Consider the following 16781-nt stretch of genomic DNA (forward strand, 5'->3'; position numbering starts at 1 on the left):
TACAAGTTTGAAAATTACTCAAGCAAGCCCAATAGTAAACCTTTTTAGCACATGTTCCAACGAGTTTTTTTTTTTAATATTAAATGGGATTATCTTTTATTTTTTATTTTTAAGGTAAAAGGTGGAAGAAGTCACAAACTTGTTTACGCATAAACTTTGTATTTAATATTGGGTTATGCTAACAAATGCCTTTAGGACATTGATTAACAATTCATTTTAGAAAATTTTTGACATCATTTTTATGGAAAATGAAAAAAGTTGTCAAAATATTAATTTTTTTTTTCCCATAAAAACTTTCTTTAAATGAATTATTAACCAATACCCTTAGGGCATTTGTTAGCATTCCCTTTAATATTTACTACTTAAAAAAAATGCATAAACATATAAGGCATCATTAAGTATACAATGTAAAACATTATTTGTTAGAGTTTTTTATGATTGTGGAATTCTAGGTGAAATCGTGTCCTTAAAATTTTCAATAAATTCATAAACACATTGCTAAGAACCTTGTAAGTCAACTAATTTATATCACACTATTACTTGTTATTTTTAACGAAGATATTTAATATTTAAAATTTTCAAAAATAAAAAATAAAGTTGATATGTTGACCATATGTAAATATCTCGGTCTCTACTAGAAGAACAAGGAAGTATAATACCTTATTCGGTCTAATGGGTTTGGTTTGAAAAGTCACCAACCCACTCATTACCTATAATAAATAAGTGGAAATGTTAATGAGTACTGTAAGCTGCACGTTAAGGAATATTTATTTATGAGTATACTTAATGAAAAAATTTGTACAAATTGATGAGGTGACTGAAAATATGACTAAAGTGAAAAGTGAAATTTAAAAAGTTAGTTTTATTTGCTATACACCCTATAAAACTAGTAAAAAATCTAACATCATCACCTACATAAAAAACTGATTAATGTCTTAGTTTACGATAAAGAGTGCAAGCCATAATTTAAAACTTAATTTAATATATATATATATATTTCTTATCGAGTAACATAAAAGTGCCCATTAAATTTACCCATAAATATGTAACAAAAAGCCCAATCCCAAAGTAGTTGAATCTTCTATTGTAAATGCGTCAATCACAAACTCTAGTTGTAGTTGGTAGTACTTTGTACCAATATCACCATTCCACAACGTCTTTCTGCAGAGAGAATTACGTACAGTGTGGTGATACAATACAAATAGTCAAATACGCTTTAGAATCGAACTGGGTATGAAGCTAACTGGGTTGGGCTTTATTGGGCGTACAATGATTTTTTTTGTTAAACCTAGATTGTTTGGATTTGGGCCTAAAATAAAATAGATAAATAATTGTTTCCTTCAATCCATATTTATATGGATTTTGTGTCTGGAAAATAGAGAGTATTTGAATGAAATTTCTTATCCAACAAGAAGAAGAACGCAATCTCTATAGAGAATATTTGAAACTCCGAAAAAAAAAATGCTACTCTTCCTTCTTTCTTTGTGTTTGGGTGGACGGAGAAAAGATGGGAGTCTAGGAAAGGGGTAAGGGTGTTTAATTGAACTTTGTTTGGATCCTTTAGGGTTTGAGGGAATATGGACTTACCAATGTAAACCCCATTATTATTATTATTTTAGATTTAAACCCATCATTTTTAATTCTCTCAAATTAGGAGAATTGGGAGAGGGAGGAGTTCCACTCATATTAAAAAAATTAAATTAAAATTTTAAATTCATCCATACAATGTAAATTTATATTTATTTCTTTAAATTGAACAAAAGAGAAGTATAATTGCCAATTTATATGATGTTTGTCATTTCCTCTCCTTCCCAATTTAAAAATTAAAATATCCACACAAAGGGTTGGGATAATGGGATCAAGGTTTTAAAACCGGACCGGACCGGACCGGCCAATCCAACCGGTTCAATTGGAACCAACCACTAATCCGATCTTGTAAAACTATCCATAACCGACCAGGAACTAGAAAAATTGGGTGCTAAACTGGTTCATTGACCGGTTCGATTTTTTAAACCATGATTGGGATATCTATCCGCCCCACACCCCAGCCACATCTCCTCCCCTTTTCCTTCTACCATCTAATCTAATCTCTCTTTGTACTTTGAACACATGGTTAGAGAGAGAGAGAGAGAGAGAGAGAGAGAGAAGTCATGATAATAAAATTGAGAAAGGTGAGGCCATAAGGCTCAGATTAATAAGAGAAGAGAGATAGGAGGCTAGAGAGAGAGACAGAGAGAGAGAGAGAGGGGTGGTCTAGACTGTTGGCAAAGAATGAAATGAGAGATATTGCTAAGTGCTAAACTGATCACATTTTGATCAATTTTATTTATTTTTCTTTGAAATGTCGTTTCATTTAGTTTTATTAAATTTTATTATAAATATATAATACATAAAAGAAAATGTTACATACAATTAACCACTCACTCTAGTTTCAATTTTGTTCATCCCCAGTAAAGGAACCGTGTAGCTAATCCATGGGATCTCCACAACATTTTAGAAAATGGCAGATAACAGTTGCTTCCGAACACATTCTTAATCATGTCAGTGCACTTATCCAAAATTATATTCATCTCATGTGGTACAGATTAAACCATATGGAGCATATAATGCATACTCCAGATAGGTTTTCAATAGAATGCCATGTAGTCATGCACGTTACACTTTCCAGTTTCCACAACCAGCAACACAATCTTCATATCAATTATTCATCCTCACTCTCTCTCACTCTATGACACGCATTAAATCATACAACCGTATAATTATGGCCAACACAAAGTTATTAAACTTACATACACATGCGCACATATACATATACACACAAAAGTGTGCACTAATCCACACATACATTTGGTAGAAATGATACTGGCTGCAAGTATCTTATTAGTCTAATCATTTCGACTACAATCCCAAAAATAAATGTGCTATGTTGTCGTGATAATGAATGCTCTTTCACATCAGCTCTTATAGAAAAGTACAATTCTTTAGCATATATTTATGGCTACCTAAATAGTAAATACTTAATCACATTGTCTAGGACAAAAGTTGGAACAAATTTCTATTCTATTCCTTTCTATCCTTCTCCCATTGCATGAACTCAGTTCTGCCAAAAAACATGTATGCAAAAAATCCAAATCCAAATATTATCGGGGATCCAAGTCCATGTAGTGCGTGCGTGCAGTGTGCTTCTTTACACGTATAACAATGAATCATGGAGGATATAGCATATGCTTCTAGCCCCAGTCTACGTGTCTGCTGATTTACTTATCGAAGTTCTTTTTCTAAGGGTGAACCACAAAACTCCACACTGCCCAACTGTCACACATGATTCACAAGCACAGGTGGGTGCTGCCATCTTATATGAACTGCATAGGGACATACAAGGCAGCAAACCAACATTAATTGGAACTCAAATATTACCAGTATCCTTTTACCTTGTGTCAATTCCTCTAATTTGCACCTAATTAGTCATCCCTAAACATGACTTAGGAAAAATAGGTCCTTTTTCTTCCCTAAACATGAAAGAGAAATAGACAAATTGCAGAAGTGATGCTTAGAATATCAATGACAAACATTAGCTTTAATTAGTACTGACCTGTGACAACAGTAATTCCACTCTCTTTCAGAGATGGCAGAATTGTCTTCTGCTGAAAAAGAAAAACAAAGCACTATATCCATCAAATTCACGAAAAAAATGAAAAATTGTAGGGCACTCCAATAGCCAGTATTACTCGTACATTCAGATCAAGATCAAATACAAAGTGCACCCATATCAGGTAGCCCTCCATCAACTCCACAGGTTGATGTGGCTTTAGCAGGTCCACTCTTCTTGCCTTGCTTCCGTTCCTTTTTACCTTTTCTAGAGTCAACTGATTGATTACTGATACAACACCACAACCATATTAGAAAATAACACGATTTTAAAGGGCCCCCACATCCAGCCACCAGAGCGGGGAGGGGGTGGGGTCATTGTAAATCAATAGTATAAATCAACCAGCAATTAGACCTTGGTAACAACTAATAACCAATAACAAAACAAAGCATATGAACAACACTTGAGATCAAACATCATTATCCAAGCTCTATGTAACATCATGGTTGAGAGAACCAGTGAAAGAACCTCTTCAAATTTCTCTTCATATGCTAGATAAGATCTGCCCCTTTCACCAATGGTAATCAATAAATCCCTTGCTAGCAAGCCAGTATTCAATTATGCTCACACATACACACTTGCGGGAGGTCAAGGACAGGTCTACATATGTAAGTGTGTGAGCGAGCGCATGTGCTCAAGTTGAATACTGGCTTTAGGTTAAACAGCACCTTCCCAGCAAGTGAATAAGTGGTAAATGCACACGTTATCCTCAATAAGTGGGTTTGAATCCTGCTTCACAGGTGGTGAAATGGTACGTTTCTATATGCAGTCAGCTGGATATACCCTTCCCAAGTTCCTGGGCCGTGGGGTGGTGCCATCACCCATCTTTTATAATTTTTTCACAACGCCAAAAAAAATAAAAAGCCTTAAGTCTACAAAATAGGAGTTCAAGAAAACATACACTACAAACTTAGCAACAGATCTCCCAGTGGCTGCTCCACAGCAAGCTTTGTATTTCTTCTTTGAACCGCATGGGCAGACCTTATTTTTTGAGACCTGGATATTTTTTGGGGGGGAATGTGGGAGGAGATGAACACACCAGCATCACAGCCTCCACGTTAAGGGAAGCAAATAATGATGTCTAATTTGCATTATATTGGGAGAAAAAAAGAAAAAGAAAAGAACCTTGTCATCTGGTTGGGAACTTCTATTATCATGACTTCTTTTAACACTACTACTGGATGCATCTTGTTTGCAGGTCCTCTCTAATGGTTTTTCCTCATGTTGCTCACAATTTCCATTTTCATCAACCCTGGATAACCTCAGATATATTAAAATCAGGATAGTAAAAAGTACAAGAAAAGAAACATATTTAAAAGGTTCAACCAACAATGAAGTAAAAGTAATTATTGTTTATTACCTTAACAATAATTGGTAAACAGAGTATCCTCAACTTATACCTTAACAAGAACTGCTAAACCTCTTCCAGTTTTTATGTATTCTCTTTCAAGCAAAACAGACAGATTTTTCCATCTCCAGTTCAATCCACCTTTTATCCCAAACTAAATATCTTAGTACATCAACTAATATTCCAAAGAAACAGGAAAATTTAACAAAACCCCAACCAATAAGACTTACTAATTCATCAATGAAACACCGCTAATACCAATTACAAGAAACAATTAGATACCACAGAATGAAAGACGGACCAAAAATAGGTAGTACCCAATGCACAAAACTCCCACTTTTGTAGGCTCTAGGAGAGGTTATAGTAGGTAGCCCTACCTCCCAATTTATTGGAGAGACTGATTCCCGGACTCAAATTTGCAACCTGTAACTTTTGGTGGAAGGCACTTGCCATTGCACCAAGCCTTGACAGATCAATAAATAAAAGTAATTTTTTTTTTTAACAATATGATCATATCAAATGAACCCCTATATAAGCATGCAACCTATCAACAAACTTATCATAAAAACATCCAATTTTCTCACCTACAGCATAGGCTAAGAGTGGTAAGCAAACACAGTACAAACTGTTTATATAGAACATAAGAATATGATTAAAAGAATTAACAAAAATAAACAGAATTTTTTTATCAGTAACCCCTCCTAAAATTATCCAGGAAGGGCAAAAAGTACTGACCGGACATTACCATAAGAAGTATCTACTTGATCAGGAAGTGAATCAGTTTGTACTGGGTACTCTTCTGCTCCTTGTTCTGCTATCAGAAACTCTATTGCGGCATCAACATCACCATATACTTGTCCTAAAACCTGGGATGAGAACAACAAAAATAAGATAACACCTCAAAACCTCCATGCAGTGTAAGGATACCAGTAATTAGAAGTTTAAGATATCAGCATTGACATTTTCTCAAAAAAAAAAGAAAAAAAAAAAAAAAGATATAAGCATTGACAGAAACTGCAGTTGTACAAAGAAAGAGGGGGGGGGGGAGGGGGGGGGGAGAGGAAAAAAGGCAGCCAATTATCACCTGTTTGACTTTTTCAGCATTTTCACATCCACTTCCAGCCATTACGATTTTTATGGATCCAGCATGAATATTATCCACACCAGTTCCTTCTTTAGACCTCCTTGCTGCAGCTTTTGGTTGATGGGCTGTTGCTGAAAGATCAGCATCCGCCTTTCACAAACTATAAATTATCAGGATATTGCACCCGTATATGTTCAAACTCATGTATAGATTGCGGTTGTAGTGATAAGCTGTATTTATAAAAAAAGCGGGAAATCGAGCATAAACCTTGATAATGATTGGCCTAGCTGGCCCATCACAAGGGTCTTCCTTTAACCGCACACTATTGTAATGTTCTTCATCATGATAAGATCTAAAAAACCAATTACATATCATATTTCAGAACCAAAACAAGCAGCCATCTACTATAAGAGGAAGTGCTTATTTAATTTTAGTAATAACAGTATACCATAACTATAGGAAATGTAGAAGTGGATCCAAATCGAACTCCTGATATATCTCAAAGCATTAAAAACCATATAAATGTTCCTACTTATAAGGCTCATGACAACACTAAAGGAAAGTGGATGCCATGCCTTAAAACACCAATGATATTCTGTGAATAGAAAAGCCTTAACTGATATTGCTAGTATCCGCAGGCATATATGGGCTTTTTTTTAATCAAAAAAAAAAAGGGTTGGCTGCCAAGTATAAGTGATGTCATTATTCCTTAATTCTCCTTTTCCTTCAACATAATCAGGTAAAGGCATCTGTAAGTTGCCATTTCTTTCTTTTTTCCTTTTTTTAAGTAAAATAATCTATTATATATATAACCGAAGATGTTTGACTTTTGATTGTCCTCATAATATTTTGCCAAATAAGCTTTTGTGACCTCACAATTTTAGACGACATTGTTCTAATACTTTTTTTTTTTATTGATTTTAAATTTATTCTATATTTAAACCTTCCATTAGAATCTTGCCATGTCATATTTTCTTTAAATGTTAGAATAATAGTTCCATTTACAAGAACAATCATAATAAATGTCTATTAATAATTACCATAACTATCAAATTTCATATTTAGACAAAAACTAAAAGAGAAAAATAATAATAATATCTTGCCAATCATTCCTGTGCATTGCATGGATTACTAACTAGTTTTATTCAATAGAGGAAGCGTGTCAAGTACAGGAAATGTGCATTGGCCTACTCCAAAAACATTTACAATCTCAAATTCAAAAGGTCTAGAGAATCTATGAAAGAAGGGGTGCAGCCTAAAACACTTGTAAAGAGACCATAAAATCATTTGTTCAAGTAGCATGTGTACAACTGTATGGTGCTTATTTGCTTTCCCATGTAATAATTGATCATAATTCACTATATGTCCAAAATCTATAATAAATATAACTCAAGGCTTCCAAATCAAATCTGGTAATATTCCAAGTCAGAATTCTATTGAGGACAAAACCTTGATTAATTATATTAAGGTGGTGATGTAGCCTATCAAGTACTTTGAATAACTGGATTTCTTACTACCCCTCTAGTTTTTTTTTTTTTTTTTTTTATTGTCAGGTAACATTAGATTATAGTTAAGTTGTCAAATTTGACGATTTAAGGTTAAATGAGAATAATGAGGAAGAGAAGAATAGAGAGACAAAGAGAAAAGAAAGAAAAGGTTGAGGGCATTAACTTATCAAGATAAAATGCCCTTATTAATATGACACCTTAGCATATATTTATATTAGGGTTTATAACATGATTACAAAAATGCCCTTATTAATATGCTAAAATAAGCAACAACTAGAACTAACTCTTACAATATAGGACAGTATGATGTAGCTTCAAGGTGGGAGATGATGACACCTTACTTTCCATGGAAAACCATTTGGAAGGTTAGGATTTCTTCTAAGGTAGCCTTATGGACAGCAGCTTAGAGAAATATCCTCACTATGGAGAATCTTCGAAAGTGGAATATGTGCATTGTTGATTGGTGTTGTATTTGCAAACATAGTGAGGAGACCACCTACTATTTGTTACTTCATTGTGACTATGCGTATGACTTAATGCTGTATGGTGGTTTTGTATTTTTGGCGTGCAATGGGTCTTGCTGAGGAGAGTGCTGTTGTTGGAATGTTGGAAAATGGGGCTTTGGAAGATATTATGCTGTTGATGTATGGATGGGGGCCATGCCTCATTGTGTTATGTGGACCATTTGGAGGTAGCAGAAGCTCCATAATTTTAATGGGATTGAGTGCTCATCTATGGAGCTAAAATTGCATCTTTTACGTACCATGTTTGATTGGGTGGCTGCCCTCAGTGGCCATTCCTTTTCTTCCTTAGATGAATTCCTAAATTTATGTAATTTTGATTGACTCTTTGTTGTGTCCTTAGTACACTGCCAGTGTGCTTTTGGGGTTCTTTTTCATTTTCTTTTTATTTTCAATGAAGCATTTACTTATTAAAAAAAAAAACAGTATGATGTAGGACAAAAGAGCTATGGTACAGAAGCTGGCAGAGGAAAGCAGCACAAGGTGTTTGCCTACTTATTATTAGGGTAAAGTGATGTAAAACAAAACTCCAAAGAAATTTGTGACAAAGAAACAAAGGAACAAAAAAGATAAGACAAGCCAACACCTAGGGTTGCTTGGAATCAGCATCAGACAGAATATAAAAACTAGCAATCAGCATCTAGGGTTGGATGGAGTCAACACCAGATCATTGGAAAAATTCCAACTGAAATTATATATATTATAAACTTGTCTCCAAGGAAATCCAATGGAACACTTACATAAACTAGTAAAGACTATAAACTAATCCTAATTGACTTGGTTCAAAGCCCAATTATTGAATTACAATGAAAGTTATTTTCTTAATTAAATGTCTAATGGAAAAATATTGAGAAGCCCATAAAGATCTCCATATGGTTTTTATTGGCCTAATAACATAATAAGGTTGTCTACCTTAACCTCTTCCAAACCCCTCAAAAGTGGGGAGCTTTGGGCACTAGGAATGACCTTTAAGGTTGGTGAATTTAATTTTTATAAGCTCATAAACGAAATCATTCTATCTAATTTAATCAAATAATATAATTTCAACTATAATTTATTTATTAATCATTAGCATAGATATGTAAAGAGATTTTAAAAAAAATAGTTGTGGTGATTTACTATATATGGGAAAAGAATAAGTTAACCAAGTAACTTGCGAATAAGCTCGAGATTGTTTGACAAAAAAATGAACCAAGCTTGAACATGTAATCTAGTTTGTTGATGAGATTGAGCTCGGCTCATGTTTGAAATAAAACTAAATGAACAAAACGAAACTCTAAATACTTGTTTTGGCTCGACTTGTTTACAGCCCTAGGCCCTAGCTATGAAATCCCTTTTCATCTACTGACTCTTTTAAGGGCCATTGGAGAAGAATTTTCCCTAAGAATAGGCAATTGCAAGGGACCTTTCTACACCTCGTCCATAGTCAAAAGACATGCAAAGCATATATGCAGTAAATTATGATAAAGACTCAAGATTTACTTACAAATGGACCATGCAAGCTCCACGCTCATCAAAATTACGAATGTACCAGCGAGGCGACATGTTCTGCACCAAGTGTATTCGTACAGGAGCATATAGCAAATTAGCATAAGTCAACAATGTCATAGAAATGTATTTATCAAAGAAAAAAAAAGTCATAGAAATGTAAAAACTCCACCTGGTATTTCCATGTTTCAAAATTCTTCCAGCCAAAAAAGTTATTACAAAAAGATTTTGACAGAAGAAAATATGGTGCATAAATAGAAACTTTCATCATGTCAGGTATCAAACGTTACATATACTCTCTTTGAGGTCACTGGTTAAGTTTCAGAAAGATTGGTCTCCCATGTTTTTGCTGAGTTCTATCACGTTTTCAGTTCACTTCCTGAATAGTATTTTTACATTATAATACAATATATCAAGCTTATATTTTCCTACAAGTAATAAAAATTTATTGAGAGAGAGTAAGTACTTTCATGCACACTGGATGTGAACACAATATTAAGATTATAAGCTCCAATCATTATAAATGAAAAGAAAGGGAATCAATAAAATCTATAATAGAATTCCAATCACTAATGCCTATGGTTTGGGACCACTCAAACAATGATTTCAAAAAGCTAGTTTTAAACTCCGCGACAATTAACTTCCCATATTTGAGAATCTGACTATTGCTCAAAAGGAGACAACTCAGAACAATCAATAGAAAGTCCAATTATAATTATAATAAATTCTAATACTCTCATTTAATACAGATACTTATGCATGCCTAAGGTTTTTTCTTTTTTTGGTTTATACATATACATAAGAAATACATCTTAACAGTTAATTATTAATATTCACTGAAGTCATAATGTCTTGATTTCAAAAATTGACCCAGAATACCTGGGACTAGGTACGTAATGCTAATAATAGTAAGAGGCAACCTCATTATTGTACAACAATGAGGCTACCATTAAATTTTACAACAGCACTTAAAGACTAGCTTTAAGAATGCAACCAAATGGAAGAGAGAAAAAGACAAGAATACTTGTTGATTGGTGTTGCATGTGTAAGCACAGTGGAGACCATTGACTTTTTGTTTCTTCATTGCAACTATGCTTACAACCTATGGTCTGTGGTGTTTTGTCTTTTTGGAGTGCATTGGGTGATGCCAAAGAAGGAGGTGGAGTTGTTGGAGTGCTAGAAGGGGGGCTTTGGCAAACATCATGCTCTTGATGTATGTGGGCACATGCCTAATTGTGTTATGTGGACCATTTCGAGGGAGAGAAACCTTCTAATTTTGATGGAATTGAGCATTCATCTGTGGAACTAAAATTGTATCTTTTACAAACCATGTTTGGTTGTTGGCTGCCTTAAGTGGCCATTCCTTTTCTACCTTAGAGGAATTTCTAGATTTATGTAATTTTGGGTGAAGGTTTATTGCATCCTAAGTACACAATAAAGCATTACTTATCAAAAAGAAAAAAGGAAGGAAAAACACGAGCACTAACCCAATCGTGAGAACCAGATGGATAAGAGCTGATAATAATTGCAAACAGGGAAGAAAAAGGTCTCACCCGGTGAATGCACATATTACTATGTGTCACAAGAGAAGCTGCCTGCAGTTCCATATGTCCAGCCCATGTGCCATCCTTTTCCATGCATTGGCAGTATTCATCAAATGGAACATCATCCTCAATAAATGGTTCAAACATTTCGCGATTCTTCTGTTAGTTGCAGCTCCAATGTCAGATTATTTACAAGTTGGTTACCCAATAAAAAAAAGGGACTTCTTTATTTTAGTTTTTTTTGGATGGGGTGGGGGGCAGCTCGTAAATTATGCAACCAGTTCCCAATTTCATGGTAAGAAAAAATATAAAAAATGTTATTTGTTGCAAATAACAATAAATAAAGTTGTAAAAATCGAAATAAAGGGATATTTCACATTGGCAGGCAGGACATCTACCTGTCTGCGACTCTGCAGCATACTGCTACTTAAAACACAAAATAACTTTAAGAGCATAGTCAAACAAAATCATAAAACAGCATAATTTTGACGATTGCCAGTTATTTGAAATGAGCATTTTATATCTATCACTAATTATTTCTTTCAAATGACAGCCATTTCTTTCACTCAGCCCCTTTATGCTTATTATAGCTCAAAATCCACTAATTATTGCAGTCCATTTACTTATGGAAGAATAAATAACATATAGTTAATTTACTTATAAATAACAAATAGTTTTTCAGAAAATACTAAATATGGTTAAAAACACCATCTAATGGAGAAATGGAAAAAGGGTGTGAGATCAATTTTCTCAACAAAAAAGGGGGAAAAGTCATGGATAAAAGTTTTATTTCTTTCAAAATCCATGTACCATAATATATTCTACCACCATGCCACGATACTTTTTATGTTCCTCTTCATTGCCTTCCAACTGATCTGCAAGGGCCCTACAAATTTACAAGAGCAAACAACTTAAACTGCATTTAAAAGAAAAAGGTTTTAACAAATATATTTTTGTTGGTCAAGACTAAGAGTCACCGATTGTGTACAAGAAAAGCTACTTATCAAAATATATATATATATATATACACGCAAACACACACAAGAGAAGCTGAAAACTCTATGCACGTGTGCAAACATAAAATGCAACCTTACAATATATCAAGTTAAAAATTTCAGAAGAAGAATTTCAATATATATTGCACATATAAGCACTGACCTGAAGAAACAATTACCATCTGCAGTCACATGGACAATTTTAAGGCCCAATACATCAAGCTGAGCACGGAACTGAGAAAGATCAGTTGGCTTTCCCTGCTTTTTGACCTGTCCAACAAAAAAATATCCCATCTAAACATTTTTGTAAATTTTTAAAAGGAAACAGTTATTAAAGCATCAATATCAAGCATGGTCCAGAATATGCTAAATATAGCTCAATTACTTAACTTGATAAACAGTCCCTCCATCATCCAAATGACCAACACACAGTCCCAGGTTAGCTAAAATAAGCTCAATTCATCATTCAGTAACTCAAGGGACAAGTGTGCAACCCATGCACATCTTCGATTCTATCTCATTTGCCAAAAGAATATAAACCCTTTCTTGCCTTCCCATAACCATGAATGTCACACACCGTCCATCTCAATGATATACTACATGCTTCATCTAATCCTGAATTTCTCAAACAAAATTATTCTCAACCAAGACCTTACCACGTATCCAATTAAACAATATAATCTCTACTACACCACTCCCCCCCACCATGTGTCTAAGCGCTACAACATGATCACTCCCCAAACGCATAGTTAGGCTACCTCAATCATGTAAAATCTATTGCCAGGCATGATTGATCCAAACCTAAAACTTAACCCAATTCTTCCCACCCCATTATGGCATTAACCAGTCTCAGTTATTTGAGAAATTGAAACCAATATATAGTTACTCTATTATCATACTAAAGAGATGTGCTGGTAAACCAATGCTCAAATATATTTACAGCAAATAGCACCTCAACTACTAGCCTAGGAGGCACAGGCATAGACACGGGTACAGGTATCATATGGCGACACAAGCAATTTTTTGAAAAATTATAGCATGATACAATAGATAGAACACCATTACGACACAGATACGACATGTGTATGTCACCCCAAATGAAGTGTCCGTGCATCCTAGCATAACCAAAAATCCTCCTTACAACCTATAGAACAATAGATTTGACATTTCTCGACTAGTAATTCGTTACAACCTCGCCTCCAATTCAAGCTGCAGCTAAAGTTTCTTATGTTACATGTCTTAGATAGTCTTATAACATTCTCTAACTGCATAAAAACAAAACCATGGACCGAACAAATTAACAAACAAAGAGTGCAAACAAGATCATATATAGACACTTGGCAGTTCAACAAAATTTGTGAACCTAGTAAGAAATCAAGTTTTGAGAAGTTAGGGCAAGTTTGAACACAATGCCGAAACAATGAACTGAACAGGAAATTGAAACAAAAAATTTATGAGCGATTATGCATTAAGGTTTACGAAATCTGGGCAATGGAACAAGAAAAGTAGATATATAAAACAAGAAAATAAGGAGGAGGAACAATTTTAAGGAAGAGCGTGTGAATTTGCTTACGTGAGGCTGTTTTTTAGGTTTGGAGTTATGTTGCTTTGTTTTAACCATCCCCTCGGAAGTCGGAAATCCAAAAACTGTTTCCTGTGAGAATTCCGAAGAGACTAGTTTGGGCTCCGACAGCGAGCGAGAGACTAACAACAACTAAAATGAGAAGAGGTTGTTATTTACGTGGGCTCCAGAACTCTGGTTTTAATTTTTTTTTTTATGCTCAACAGAAAATAAGCCAAATATGTAAATAAAAATAAAAAAAGGTTTTCAACGCAACAAATATTTTTTCTCCTCCAAAAAAAAAAAAACACAACAAATATTTTCTCTTATTTCCTTTTATGCGGTCATGTTTCCATTTATAACATAAAAAATAAAGCTAAAAATATAACTAAAGTACACTTTTAACCGGTAAAGTTTGGGATTGATTTCATTTTGGATCTTACATTTTCATATTAGTCTTTTTACATTTCAAAATTTTTATTTTGGCCCTTCAAATTTGATTAAGTTTTCATGAAAATGAAAATCTTAAACATAAAATAACAATATGAAAACAATCATAAAATGTACTTTAGTATAAACATATTTTTTTAGAAAAAAACCTCCTTGTGATATTGTTTTAAATGAAGTTGTACAGTATTTGTCGAGCCTAAAAACAATGTTAGAAAATAATCAAAATTGAATTTAAAAAAAAAAATAAACGATGATGTGAAAAATTATAAGACCTTAAAAACTATGTAATAATAAGGTCAACTAAAAGTCAAACTTTCTTGATTTTATCACAAGGGGTTATGTGTTACATTATTTTAGTTATACATATCTGTTTAGATATAGGACATCCAAATATTTAAGATTAAAATTCAATAGTATTCATACTAAACAGAAATCGTGTCTTAAAAACACTATTTCGATTCTACTAATCAGTTTGGATATTAGACATCCAAATCTTTAAAATTTGAATATTTCTAAGGAAACAATTCAAATAGTATCCATTTTGTACCGAAATCTTGTCTTAGAAACATTATTTTAGTTCTAGATATTAATATGGATATCTCTAACACAAAAATTCATAGTATTCATTTTATTCTAAAATCATGTCTTAGAAATAATTTGGTTCGATCAAGCTTCCCAATAATTCGGTTCTAGAAATAAAAATTCAATTATTTTATTCATTTTAATAATTCGGCTCGATCAAGCTTCCCAAACAAGCACATCTTCAAGCAGCTTCGGATCTTCCCAAAAGTCCAAGGATATAGGGAAAATTCGGTGTATCTGGGATATATCAACCCCCTGTGATATATCTAGGGGTGGCAAATGGGCGGGTTTGGGTGGGTTTGGGGTGAGCATAATTGGGTTGGGTATATAAAACTCATTTACCCATTTAAAACCCATTTAACTAATTCCTTATAACCCAAATCCAACCCAACCCAATTATTATAGATATATCCCAAGGTAGACAACATGATTCAAGATTACATTCTCTAGTGAATTTAACCAATTTAAAATCCTGACATAAACAAAATCACATCAGGGCCCATATGACAACCCAAATATCTCTCCTAACAGGAACAAGAAAGTCTTGCACAAGCACAGTACGGGATCCATTTGCTGCCAAACTTTCAGCCGACTTGACCAACACATGGGCAGCCTTGTTTCTCATTATGTTAACCCACCTAAAGACAATCTAGGGCTGTCCAAAGACCCACCGGACCTGACCCACCCATTGTTGCTGACCAAATCCGACTTGCCGCCGACCGAACCGACTGTTCCAACGATTGGAGATGGATTTCATTCTTTAAAAACCGAGATCAGCGAGTCGGATATCGGATCTCCTCCTTTCAAATCCGACAAAAACCCGACCCTACCGATCCATCTATTTTTCTAGTGAAAATTGCAAAAATCCAGCATCTTTGTGATTTTTTTCGAGAAGATCTAGGCTAGATCCGGCGATATTTCACCAGATCAAGTTGAGATCTTGCTGAAAATGGTCGAGATCTCGCTAGATCTAACAAGATCTAGCAAGATTTTAACTGTTTTTCCAAATTTTCTCACTTGATTTCTGCCGTTTTTCATCTTTTCCTCGCCGCTTTTCAAATCTTCAACCTTGACCGATCTGTTCGACATCCGTTGAAGCTCCAACCCACCCAATCCGATCAACCATTCTAGTCGGCAACAGATTGAAATGTTGACCACTTGATCTAGTTGGGTTGGTTCTGGGTTAGGCACAAACCCAACTCAGACGGACCTGTGGACAAGCCTAAGGCAATCTTGTACCCAATATCCATCAAGCACATTTGGTATATGGTAACCGGCACATTTTTTAAGGATAATGAGATTATACTTAAAGTAGTAATTATTGTTGATTCACGGGGATGAACAAGTGTGGTCTCAAGCAAATGCATGCCATAAACTCCATAAGAGTCACAAATCATCATTGCAAATTAGATTAAGGGTCAAATCCGGTCGGTTAATTAAACTGACTTGATGGGTGTTAATTAGTCTCTTCAACGAAACCTTTGGGTGCAATATTGCTAAATAATAATATAAGCTTAATTAGGCCAATTAGTGCTGCATATTGCCACCAAAGTATGGTCCATTCTCAACAACATGGCAAAACAGTAAGGACAAGTTCAAGTTTCAACTCCCAAATATAGTCCCACCAATGAAAATTGACAACTTGTCGTTCGTTCCTGGAAAAAGCAAAGCCTTTACACGCGGCCATGGCAGAATGGTTCACTTCAAACCAAAGTAAGTAAACGGTGTGACATTGAAAGGATTGGTGAAAAGGAGATGCTGCTTCTACTGGATGTGATAGAATAACAATAAACTTCGTATCAGTAACAGTTTTGGTGCTTTATATTTGGCATGGTGGGTCTGCAATATTCAAAGGCTTCATAGCGCTTTCCCTAAAGAGTTCTGTCCGAGTCTTGTAGTTAGCTAGATTCATTCAGTATAGACAAAGCCATGCAATGCAAGTGAAGTAAAAATTCAATGTAGCAGAAACTAGAAAGTATATAGGTAGCTTATTTCAAGCTCATACAAATGGGTTAATATAATTCACTTGTGATTCAACCTAAATATAATTT

The 16781-nt window shown here is 34.4% G+C and overlaps 1 protein-coding gene across 2 annotated transcripts; it reads right to left on the bottom strand.

Annotated features, from left to right (window-relative positions):
- Positions 1 to 2846: 2846 nt before the first annotated feature.
- On the bottom strand, positions 2847 to 13906 carry LOC111995785 (OVARIAN TUMOR DOMAIN-containing deubiquitinating enzyme 7). 2 transcript variants are annotated; one of them, XM_024027720.2, is made up of 13 exons: positions 13711 to 13906; positions 12301 to 12407; positions 11953 to 12028; positions 11152 to 11301; positions 9597 to 9658; positions 6349 to 6433; positions 6082 to 6231; positions 5733 to 5863; positions 4775 to 4901; positions 4551 to 4645; positions 3735 to 3877; positions 3593 to 3641; positions 2847 to 3362 (listed from the first exon to the last, which is right to left on the bottom strand). In XM_024027720.2, exons 1-11 carry the CDS (start codon positions 13756 to 13758, stop codon positions 3748 to 3750), a joined length of 1161 nt encoding a protein of 386 aa, XP_023883488.1. In that variant the 5' UTR covers positions 13759 to 13906; the 3' UTR covers positions 2847 to 3362; positions 3593 to 3641; positions 3735 to 3747. The 2 variants fall into 2 exon arrangements, with proteins under 2 accessions (XP_023883488.1, XP_023883487.1); XM_024027719.2 differs by having other exon boundaries at positions 3593 to 3644.
- Positions 13907 to 16781: the final 2875 nt, after the last annotated feature.

The sequence above is a fragment of the Quercus suber genome, unplaced genomic scaffold (genome assembly GCF_002906115.3).
Source record: "Quercus suber isolate HL8 unplaced genomic scaffold, Cork oak 2.0 scaffold_549, whole genome shotgun sequence".
NCBI lineage: Eukaryota > Viridiplantae > Streptophyta > Magnoliopsida > Fagales > Fagaceae > Quercus > Quercus suber.

Bases quoted from the DNA above. Each gene is read 5' to 3' on its own strand.
- LOC111995785 (XM_024027720.2), bottom strand. From the start codon at position 13,758: ATGGTTAAAACAAAGCAACATAACTCCAAACCTAAAAAACAGCCTCAC. The intron at 12,029-12,300 runs GTCAGTGCTTAT...GTAAATTTGTAG, and splicing joins GATGGTAATTGTTTCTTCAG to GGCCCTTGCAGATCAGTTGG. The intron at 9,659-11,151 runs GTGAGACCTTTT...CACTTGGTGCAG, and splicing joins GTAATATGTGCATTCACCGG to AACATGTCGCCTCGCTGGTA.